At 47.7% G+C, this 11370-nt stretch overlaps 2 protein-coding genes across 10 annotated transcripts in view; one reads left to right on the top strand and one right to left on the bottom strand.

Annotated features, from left to right (window-relative positions):
* ALDH5A1 (aldehyde dehydrogenase 5 family member A1) overlaps positions 1-6441 on the bottom strand; it is a gene marked incomplete at its 5' end in the record, with an annotated part of 29719 nt that extends 23278 nt beyond the window's left edge. For both annotated transcript variants that reach the window (XM_082346399.1, XM_082346398.1), the window contains 2 exons: positions 515-598; positions 6115-6441. In XM_082346399.1, coding sequence (XP_082202525.1) covers positions 515-598; positions 6115-6441 — 411 coding nt within the window. The remainder of the gene's footprint in view (positions 1-514; positions 599-6114) is intronic.
* GPLD1 (glycosylphosphatidylinositol specific phospholipase D1) overlaps positions 1-11370 on the top strand; it is a 68631-nt gene that overhangs the window by 3406 nt on the left and 53855 nt on the right. For 2 of the 8 annotated variants that reach the window (XM_082346345.1, XM_082346346.1), the window contains exons 1-3: positions 6728-8703; positions 10579-10709; positions 11150-11232. In XM_082346345.1, the coding sequence (XP_082202471.1) occupies positions 10684-10709; positions 11150-11232 (109 nt within the window). In that variant the 5' untranslated portion in view covers positions 6728-8703; positions 10579-10683. Of the gene's footprint in view, positions 1-6342; positions 6481-6727; positions 8704-10578; positions 11233-11370 lie in introns of those variants that run through there. The other 6 variants (XM_082346341.1, XM_082346342.1, XM_082346340.1 and 3 more) reach the window with 5 other exon arrangements.

Consider the following 11370-nt stretch of genomic DNA (forward strand, 5'->3'; position numbering starts at 1 on the left):
AGACATAAAGGACCAGGCTCCTTGGAGCCCCCCGAAATGACACCTAACGATTTCAAGACCACCCTGAGCCACAATCCTCATCTGCATTCTCAGTATGTTTACAATTAGGAGGGGGCACCTAGAACTGCCTCTTCAATTTTTTTTCCTTCTAATATCTTCTAAATGTTGTGAACGGTGGAAAGTAATTTATTAGAGCAACCAAAAAACTGGTACCTTTGAAAATGTACAAAAACAACATGAAAAAATCAATCAAAGCAGTCACACGCTAAAAACCTGGAATGGTGGAAAAGCAGTATTCACATAGTTCCACTCAAAATCTATTTCTTGCATATTATTAAATAGGCGTGCCTGACTTAATTTTGTGCCCAAAATAAGAATTAGCTGATATCTGATCATTAGGCAAGGAATTCACGTTTTCTTTAGCTACAGCACTGAAGTTAGAGGCTTCCCCATGCTTCAGTCTAAGAACTCCTGGACAATTTCTTCAGGTAGTAAGTTAGGGTCCTGAACTTACACTTTCAGCTGTGATTATCTTGGCAAGGTCATCCTTATTTTGTATCATTAGGTCGTACCATTTCCGAAGTAAAGAACTCCTCTCCTGAAAAAGAATTAAAAAATAAATAGTAAAATGCCAAGTGTAAGAGAGACTATTAAATAATCTTCAGTTTCCTAAAATATTTGCTGTGTGGTCTCATTCTTGGGGAGACATACATTAACCTTTCCTTTTTTTTAATTGAGGTATAATTGACATACGTTATATTTGTTTCAGGTGTACAGATCTTTCTTTGATAAGTGATAACAAAGATCCAATTTCAAGTTGCATCTAACAAGGTGTGCGGAGTCATAATTTGTAAGAGAGAAAGAAGTTCTGTGGAACAGCTGTTATTATTTATGGTAAATATGAATAACTTGAATTTCACCACACTAAGGTATAGTTCCTTACTTTAAAAAAAAGTTATGTTCAATTGCAGTGAAATACGCATAACATAAAATTTGCCATCTTAATCATTTTTAAGTAAGCAGTTCAGTGGCATTAAGCACATTCGCAGTGCTGTGCAACAGTCACCACCATCCATCTCCGGAATGCTTTTCATCTTGCAGAACGGAGCCTCTGTACCTGTTAAACAATAACTCTCCACTCCCCGCAGCCTCTGACAACCACCATTCTACTTTCTGTCTCTATGAACTTGACTACTCTAGGTATCTTATATAGGTAGAATCATACAGCCTTTGTCCCGTGACTGGCTTATTTCACTCAACACAATGTCCTCAAGTATAGTTCTTTATTTTAACGACTCACTGGCTAGTGAAATTTGTCCCACAGATTGGGGTGGAGGTTGCAGGGTGTGTAAGGCATCTGAAGGGGTTTTGCACACTTAGGAAGAGGGCCCAGGCACAACACCGTGGATGTACTTGATGCCGCCGAACGGTACACTTGCAAATGGCTAAAATGGTAAATTTTATGTTATGTACATTTTATCACAATTTTTTTAAATTTCCAAAGATAAAAGGATGAACGAATAAATTGGATTATTAAGTATATTATGGAAGAAATGGTTTCTTAAAAAAATTTTTTTAAAGGAACTCATATACAACCATAAAAAAAAAGGGGGCCCAGAGAATCCAGGTCAACCAGGCCACACAGAGGTGCCCTGAAGGAAGATGTGCCCCCGAGCTCTGGCTTCCTGCATCCGAACAGGTGTATCCGAAGCAAAGGAGAATCTTTGGTTTATTCCTACCTGCCTGAAAGGTTGCCCACAGCAACGAGCAAACCTGGTTTGTCATTCTGTCATCCTAATCCATCCAGCAGGTGTTAAGATTTAAATTATTTTCTCATTCCACTCATGAGCAGGGAGCCTGAGACTGTAAACACCACTAACCATCTTTCTCTGGGTTCTTTCCCTTCCCTATTTTGGATAAGCTAATAAGCTTCGTTATCTTAGCTCTCAAGGGTGTTGTTGAGATGAAGTCTTCTGAATCTCAAACCCCCAGAGAACAGGCATTGACAGCTCTTAAAACAGTATTGCTACAGTAATTTCACCCTCACTCTGTGCAATACTGGTTAAGCATCTGATGACTGTAGGCCTGTGTGCTGTGACTTATTCTGGGTAAGAAAGGAAAGACTAAAATCTAGGAGGCCCGGCTTAGAGAAAAAAATGAAATATGAGTAAATGGCCCGCAAGGAATAGAGCACCACACATAGTCTGAGAGAGAATGGGAGAAGAACATGGAACAGCATGAGAATGGTAAGAATAAAAAGCAGATTCTGCTTGCTGGCAGAAAACCCAAGGTCCAGTCTGAACACAGAAACCAGCAGAGGCCACAAACTGCCCTCAGTGTGCGCGGCCCGTGTTATGGGTTAGTTGCGCCTGCCCAAAAAAGGTGTGTTGGAGTCCCAATTCCCAGCACCTCAGAGATGGGGAGATGGGGTCTTGACAGAGGTCATCAAGTTAAGACAAGGTCAACAGGATGGGCCCTAACGCACTATGACTGATGTCCTTGTAAAAAGGGGAAATTTGGACAAGAGAGAAGCACGCACAGAGGGAAGATGACACAGAGACACAGGGAGAAGACGGCCATCTATAAGCCAAGGAGAGAGGCCTGGAACCGTTCCTTCCCTCAGAGCTCTCAGAAGAAACCAACCCTGCCGACACCTTGATTTCAGGCTTCTTGCCTCCAGAACTGAGATGACACATTTCTGTGGTTTAAACCACCAAGTTTGTGGTACTCCGTGACGCCAGCCCCAGGAAACTACTCCAGCCTTTGTAAGGAGCTGAGTAAGTGTGCAAGACTCAGACAGGGGCCTGGGGAGGCTGGTGGTGGATGGAGTAACGTGGGGCTCAAATCCCAGACCCTCCACTTGAGCAAGAGTGAAGTTACAGAACTAGGAGCCTCTGTAAGCCAGTTTCCTCATGAACAGCATGGCTCAACTATCTACCTCACAGGGCCATTGAAAGGACTAAACAAAACACACGTGAAGCACCAAGAACAGTACTCAGCTGTGTAAGGCACAATAACGGCCCTCAAAGAGGTCCTCATCCTAATCCCTGGAACCTGTGAACATATTACTTTACAAGGCAAAAGATTCTGCCGACGTGATTAAGGACCCTGCGGTAAGGAGATGATCCTGAATTACCCAGGTGGGCCCAATGTAACCACAAGGATGACTATAAGAGGGAGAGAGGCGGGTCAGAGGCAGAGTAGGAGATGTGATACAGAGGTGGAGGTTGGAGTGCTCTGGGGCCACAGACCACAGACTGTGGGCGGCTTCTAGAAGCTTGAAAAGGCAAGGAAAGCCCTAGAGTTCCTGAAGGAATGCAGGCCTGCAAACCCATTTTGGACTTCTGACCTCCAGAACTGTAAGAATAAGTTTCTGTTGTTGTGTTTTGTTAAGTCCCTGAGTGTGGGGTGATTCGTTACAGCAGGCCACAAGAAAGTAATGCATCAGCTTATAAGGCAGTCAGTAAACGCGTCAGTAACCATCTTTCCCTGAACTCCAGGAGTTCACAAGGTTGAGAAAGGAGGTCATAAAACGCGTGAAAAGAAGGACGTGAAGTAATGCAAAAGATGTCAAGGGGAAGGGTGAGACAAGGGTACGGGCCACGCTACAGGTTCAGGGGAGAGTGATGGAAGGCTGTGTGGTCCAACGGGTGCCGTGGCAGAAATAATACACGAGCCAGACCCCAGGAATGGCGGGACGTGAGTGGGCCTAGAGAGGGAAGCGGAAACTAGCTGGGGGCAGCGGGGCGAGCAGCAGAGGCCTCGGGGCAAGAAAGCTGCTTTACAAGCTGCGTTTGCGCCCCACCGTCCAAGCTGCAGAGGTGGACCCAGCTTCCTTAGAAAGCCGGTCCCACCACTTCCTTAGTAAGATGCTCCAAGGTCCTTTCAAGAAGCCCCAGGGAAGACCACCTGACTGCACCTGGAAGAGCTCCAGGGCACATGTAACACCCCTGCACGGCAGGCTTGAGGCTGCGGGCCCTGGTGGGGCTCCAAAACAACGGCAGAGGGCCCAGGGCTCAGCCTCGATGCCCACCCTTCCTGTAAGCTCGCCGTTCCCACAGCTGTAAGCGCACATGCGTGTTGTATCTAGTTCAGGCCTCCCTCTCCTGACTCACGTAGCCAATCCTACTTAACACCCTCACTTGGTGACTAACGGTCATCTCAGACTCAATGTGTCCAAAGCTGAGCTCCGATGTCTCGCCCCAATGCTGCTCCTCTCACCCCCTTCCTGTCTCAGTGGATAGTTACTCCTTCCTTCCAGTGGCTCTGGCCAAAAGCCCTGGGGTCATCATTCCATCCTGTCTTTCTCTCACACCTCTTCTGTAATAATCTGTCAGGGAATCCAGTTGCCTCTACCTTCAAAATATATCCTTTATCAGAACGCTCCTCACCGCCTGAACGGCTCCCACCCTAGTGCAGGCCCATCAGCATCTCCCACATGAATCACTGCCACAGCCTCCTAGCCCTCTGGGCTTCCACCATTGCCCCCCCACCTTCAGTCTATTCACGGCACTGTGAATAGACTGAAACCCTTTGAAGTGGAGCCCCGCCTCACATGCAGTAAAACCCCACTTAGTCCTTAAAATAGCTCCGTAGCCCACTGGATCCAGCACCCTCCTCCTAAGACTCTCAGCACACGGGCCTCCTTGCTGATCTACACCTGTGTCAGGCATGCCCCTGACTCAGGATTTTTGCTCCAGCTGAATTCCCTCGCCTCCTTTGGTCTTTGCATCTCATGTCCTCAATGAGGCCTACCCTGATGTTATAGGGTCCCCCCCAATTCATATAACCCCCCAGTACCCTAGAATGTGACTGCATTTGGAGATAGGGTCCTGAAAGATTATTAAGGTTAAATGAGGTCATTAGGGTGGATCCTAACCCAATATAACTAGTGTCTTCACAAGAAGAGACTAGGACACTGACAAGTTCAGAGGGAGGAGCATGTGGAGATGGGGGAAGACGGCCATCTACAAACCAAAGAGAGAGAGGCCTCAGAGGAAACCAACCCTGCCCACACCTGGATAGCAGATTTCTGGCTTCCAGAACTTTAAGACCAGAAATTCCTATTGTTTAAGCCACCTAGACCTCTGTGATACTCTCTTATGGCGGCCCTAGCAAACCAGTACACCTGCCCACACTACTTATTTTGCATCTTTGCCCCTTTTCTCTGGCCTCTGATCCTCTTAGCCTTCCTTCTCTACCTTTTTCTCCTTCATAGCATCCATCACTTCTAACATATTTGTTTAGCTATGTCTTGTTTACAGGTTAGAACTCCCCTCCCACCCCTCACCCCCAGGTGAACTCCAAGAGGGCAGGAATCTTTCTTTTGTTGATTTCTGTATCGCAAGCACCTCCCACAGTGCCTGGCATAGCAGTTGCCCAGACAATCTCTAATGGATGAATGAAAGCTACGACTCCCTCGGGTACTTGGACCTTATTGTTGGATTTGTATCTTCCTTCAGAGGGAGGATGCCGAAGGACAGGGTGAACAGTCACTTCACTGGGCTGACTCCAGGTGTCACATGATAAATGCTCTAACAGCCCCCATCCCGCACCCCCAGTTCTCCACTGTTCTCTATGTCAGTTAATAGATGGAGCTCTCTAATCAGGCCCCAAACCTGGAGACTGGTCCTGGACTGGTCCCGTCCCCTGCCCGATTCTTCTCCCCAGTTCTCTCCACTGCCGAGTTCGTGACTCGAGCCCGGGGCGCTCACTACCAGCCTCCTCGTGGACCACGGAAGCAGCCGGGGAGGTGCTTCAGATGCTCTGAAGTCACTCGTGCTCTCACCTTCCCTGACCCTTCCCGCCCTCCACCCCCAACACACATACACGCACGCACCGGCCTGCTCGGCCTGCTCGCTTGTATTTGCACGTTGGTGTTCTGCCTCACCTACTGGATACTTTATGAGGCTTGAGGCCGGGGCTATGCCCCCTCACGCCGGCACAGGGCTTGGCATAAAGCCGACGCTCCAAACTGACTTGTTGACCATCTCTTTTCTTGTTACCATGACTTTCCGCGTGGTGTATCCCGGAGCACTGGGGAGGGGGTGGTGACACGGCTGGTTTCACTAGAGGGCAAAGCCCGATCGCCCCCTGGACCCGGCGCGCACTCACCTTGGCCGAGACGCCCCTCCAGCTGCAGAAGGCCTCGTAGGCGGCACGCACGGCGGCGCGGGCCTCGGGTACCCCGCAGTCGGCCACCAAGCCCAGCTCGGCGCCGCTGGCCGGGTCGTGCACGGGGAAGGTGGCGGCGGCCGAGAGCCAGCTGCCGCCCACGAAGCCGTCGGTGCGCAGCAGGGCCGAGGAAAGGCGCGCCGGGCCCCGGGCGTAGCCGCGAATCCGGGCCACCGGGTAGTCGGCGCGGGGGCGCAGGACCCGGCTGGGAGGCGTCCGCGGGAGGTGCAGGGCCAGGCAGCTCCGCAGCCGAAAACAAGTCGCCATGGCCCAGGCGGCGGCGGCGGCGGCGGCGGCAGGAAGCAGGCAAGCGAGCGTGCGCACCCGAGTGCAGGGATCCAGGCGGCGGCGGCGGCGGCGGCGGCGGGGACGCGCAGGGTGGCGGCGGACGCGGGCTGAGGGTGGCCGAGACGCGGAGCAGCGCCCTCTCCCCGCGCTCTTAGCTCTGCATCTCCGCGCACTCGGAACCTTAACCCTGAGCGCCGGGCGGCTTGGCTTCCTGCGCGACCTGGGAAGGGTCGCTGGGAGAGGCACCTGAGGACCGCCTTTGTCACCTTTGGACCATCACCTTTGTCCCTCTCGTTTGTCTGTAACTTTTCCTTAGCCCCTCAACCGCTGCAAGAGAACCGCTCCCTCTCCCCACCACTTCCCCAAACTGGTATTCCCCCGCCACCGGAATTGGTGCTTGGCCCATGGATATGCTGGTGTCTGCCCCAGCTTCTGAGGACATGATCACGATTCTTTATTGCCATAGCTCCTGTGCACTTAGGATTTGGGGCGAGGGTTCTCCGAGGGGGTGCGGTGTGGTCCACCGTTCTGCTGCCTGGATGGTTTTCTGGGTGTGTGTCTAAGTGTTCTCTCCATTAACTGGGAGCAGGGGTGCCCATGATATAAGCGCCTTTGGAGACGAACAGACTTGGATCTAAGCTCAGAATCTGTTGTTGGCAAGCTGTGTGACCTTCTACAAGTTATTTAACCTTCCTTTCCTTTGTAGAGTGGCACAATACCTACCCCATAGGTTTGTTGTGATTTAACGTATAATGCTCAGCACAGCATTACTCAGTACGTTAAATTCAGCAGTGTTCAAAGCCATGCTAGCCGCCCTGGTTCAAACAACTAGTAAGACTAAAGTTAGGCCACCTACTAGTCAGTGGGACCATTTTGTCAAAATCAATCAACCAAGGTGTAATCACAATTCGACTTGGCCTAAAACCCCAGAAGTAGCAAGGAAACCTCAACTACAACGAGGATAAAAATAAAACTAGCAGGCCTATACTCGGAATTTGTGGGTTCAAATGAAGCCTAACTCTATGTGTTGATTGGCTCACTAGTCTCAAAAAACTCCCCTTCTGTATCTCTCCTGAGTGGAGAGTCTCTTGCTGGCTTTTGCAGAGCCTGTGGGCTCTTCACCTTTCTAGATTTTTATTTGCAAAAGGCTGAGGCGGTACTTTACATTTTGACTTTGGTTTTTGCTGAGTCACTGTCACTCAGTCTTGAGTCAGTCACATTTGGCAGAAATGGGAGTAGCACTTAATTAAATAGAGTTTAACCTTTTGTGTGAGTGGGTTCACTTTTTGGTTCTGTGTTCTATTGAAGGAATTGGGAGGTGAGAGGCAGTCCTGATGGAGACCACAGCTGGTTGGGTATCACATTCGGGACCGGGGAGCTGGTGTGCTTCCACCTACTGCCTGCAGAGGGAGCTCTACGGATAGTTGATTTCTAAGAGTTGGGGAAATCCATTCTGCTGAGCAAAAACTAAGCCCCAGAAAAGTGAAGTCCGCTGTGGCTGCCTCTCTCGATCCAAAATTACTCTGCTTATTTTTTCAAGGTTCTATTTCAAACGGTGCCCACTCTGCCTAGGGCCCATAGGACTTTTAGGGGAACACAAAAATGTTGACCTTCTTATAAAATCAGAATAAAAAAATAAGCTTTTACATTCAGTATTAACATATTAACCTTTATACCAATGCAGATGCAAAATGTGATTTTTAAAAAATTTGTTTATTTTTATGAAGGAAGGGACCCTCCCCCCCCACGCCAACCAAGGCAGAAGTGCCCAGGGCCTAGGAAATTCACCATGTCCCCTGCCCTTCTCCCCAGCTCACTGTTCTGTGCTCTTTGCGAGCTCCCATTTAGCGTGGGAAAAAGTCCCTCCTGGTTCCGGGCTTGCTTCTAGGCTGCCCTGATGCCTCCCCGCCCAGAGCTGGCCGGTTGTGTTCACCAGGGCTTAAAAGGATAAAACCACCAGCGGACAGGGACCTTTCTTCCTTTCCCCTTGGCTTTCCCCTGTCCTGAGCACCTCCACATCTAATTCTCACTTTCTCCATCCTCTCTCCCATTCACTATAAGGGCACTATGATGACAGCAACATATTAGACTGTGCAGAAGCGAGCTGAAATTGTCTGCTTTATCTCAAAAGTTTCTGGACCTCAAAATTGTATCTCATTTAACTGCACAAGGAGACCCACCTTCACTTCAAAAGCCCTACCCTGTGTTGGCTTCATACACAAATCTAAATTGTTATAAAAGGTATATTACTGTATATCTGAGTGTAAAGTTTTTATTTTTAAATTCAATATGGAATATAGTTACTCAATAGAAGTCTAAGGTGCATCTTTTAGAAAGGGAACATTTCTTTTGAATGATAATAGTTAACATTCATTAAACACTTACTGTATACCGGTCTCTTTTAAGCATGTTACCTATATACTCATCTGATCTTCACGGCAACCCTATATGGTAGGCATTATTATCATCCCCATTTTTATGGATAATTTTATAAGTAAGGAAACTGAGGCAAAGAAACTTTTAGTAACTTGCCCAAGGTCACCCCAATAGAAGGTAGCAGAACAGGGACCCAAATGAAACCCAAGGCCTTGTGGCTCTCAAGCCTGTATCTCCCCACTCATTCCTTAATATACCTGCATGTTTACTTCTCAGCTTGTGTCTCTATTTCCAGAAAAGCTCTAAATGGTAGACTCATGATGTCTATTTTATAACAAAGCCACCTGTATTAGGAAAAGAGGGCGTGGGGTGGAAAGAAAAACAATTCCGTACACCTTTGTCAGGTAGTTTTCTTAATATTGCCAGCTCTATTTTAACTTTCCTTTAAAAGTCATATCTTTGTTACAAGCAGCATTGTCCTACAAAGGCCCTATCTCATAACCATCACACTGTACTGCCTAAGAAAATAATTCCCTCCCTTTCTATTACATACCTAAAATTAAGTCATTCTGAATCTTAAACACAAAAAATATATGTAATGAGAAATTTGGCATTAATATGGCTTAGTTACTGAACCCTGAACCCATTTCTTTCTCTGGTGCTTTTTGGATAGGTTTGTTTTATTAAATCTGATTAGATATTGTCTTCAGGCAGTGTTACATTTTCCCTGTCGACCCTTTGCAACCCTTTACTGTTGTCATTCATTGAATACTCCTGGGTCTTCTGGGCTTACCAGAGCCCTAAGTTATAATTGCCTCCCCCTCACTTGCAGGCTTTGGAAAGCCCGGAGTGAGAGGGGAGCAAACTCTATGGCCTCTGATGGCCAGAGGGGCATGGCAACCTGTACACGTTGTGTGTGTGGTGAGGGCTGGAGGACGTGGGGAGGGCACCCTCTGTCTGTGGAGGGGAGACTGCTGGCTCTTCAGCTCCAGCTGATGGTCACATCACATGGGAATGTCAGTTCATGTAGACAGTTTTTTGTTTTGTTCTTTTAAAGAGAGGTAGAAACCTAGGTTTCTATGTGGATTTTCCCCATTAAAAAAAAAGTTGGCCTAAATTTATAAAACACCCTATTTGTCAACCAAAACACATCAGCTTATGGCCTCTGACCTACAAACAGTCAGGAGCAGCGGGGCCTCATGCCGTCAGGGTTGAGGGAGAGCTCTAGGATTCCTTTCCTTGGGGCTTTGCAGATGCAGAGTTAGGGTTACAGACGAAACTTGGCAGACACCTAAGGGTCTCAAATCATCCCATCTTCTATTCTTCTCTTCTGTTTGGCTAACCTGAGAAGGAATACCGTGTCCTCCCACTCTTTTAAAATCTCCTTTCTTGTTTTTAAGGTATAATATGCATAATTCGAGCTTTAAGATCACCATCATTTCTATGAAGAGTTAAACCTAATGTTTCCCATGGGTTAAGTGCTATAGATTGGATACTTTGTCAGGTGTATTCTGAACCTAGCATTTTCTGAATCCTTCTTTCTTGGTCCTAAATCTGTCTCTCCCCACTTGCCCCTCCACTCCCCACCCACCGACAGTGGTATCGGCATCTTTGTTTGGGCTGCAGGAATCTGACCAGGCAGCAGGCTCTGGATAAGCCCTATAAGAATAGCCAGAGATAAAAAGACCAGGAGTGGTTGCAGCTGTGTAATCTCACACAAGTGTCATAATTTGTCACCAGATACTGAAAGAGAAGCTGGTTCCAGCTGACCATCATAAAAGCTTTCCCAGCACTTGTGGCTTCAGAGGCTAAGGAAACAGGGTAACCAGATGTACGTGTGGAAAGATGCAAGAGAAATCAGCTCTTGTAAGGTGAGGTGGTCCAATATACTGATTATCAATAGAGACAGGTGAGTCTTTTTTTTTTTTTTTTTAAAGAAAGCAAAGAATATTTGGAGACAACTTTGCTTGTGTCTCCGTCCAGATTTCATGTTAAAAAGAAATCCAGGGGAATCTGGGGTCAGAAGATGGGAATGCACCACCTGGAGGCATTTAGATTTCAGTTTATCGCTTTTTTCTTTCCCAGGTGGAGTTTGTTTGCTGTTCTGGTGAAGTTAAACAGTAGTTAAACAGTTGACTTCACTAGAAAATGATATTATTTTGAAATGAGGCTGGGTTTCCCGTGTCAGTGACCTGCTTAGCGGGAGAGCAGTGTGGGTCTGGGCCAGGATTTCAGACTCCGTGCTGCCGCAGCTCTGAGCATTTCTCGTCACCATAGGAGCAGGGAGTAATGAGAGCATGTCTACTTTCAGATTCTGGTCAGGAGTGCTGATTGCACTGGGCTCCCTCTGCCCTAGAAGTTCACCGTGTGGCATTTCAACACACATAGAAATAGGTAAGTGCCAACCCCTTGTCATGGTATTAAGGACAGTATATCTGTCAGAAATGTTAAGGAAGGGATTTAAAGTCTAACCCGTGTATTGATAATGAGTTTCCCTGCTGCACTGAGCCGTGGGGCAGTGGAGAAGACAAA

The sequence above is a fragment of the Balaenoptera borealis genome (assembly GCF_965194805.1).
Source record: "Balaenoptera borealis genome assembly, chromosome: 12".
NCBI lineage: Eukaryota > Metazoa > Chordata > Mammalia > Artiodactyla > Balaenopteridae > Balaenoptera > Balaenoptera borealis.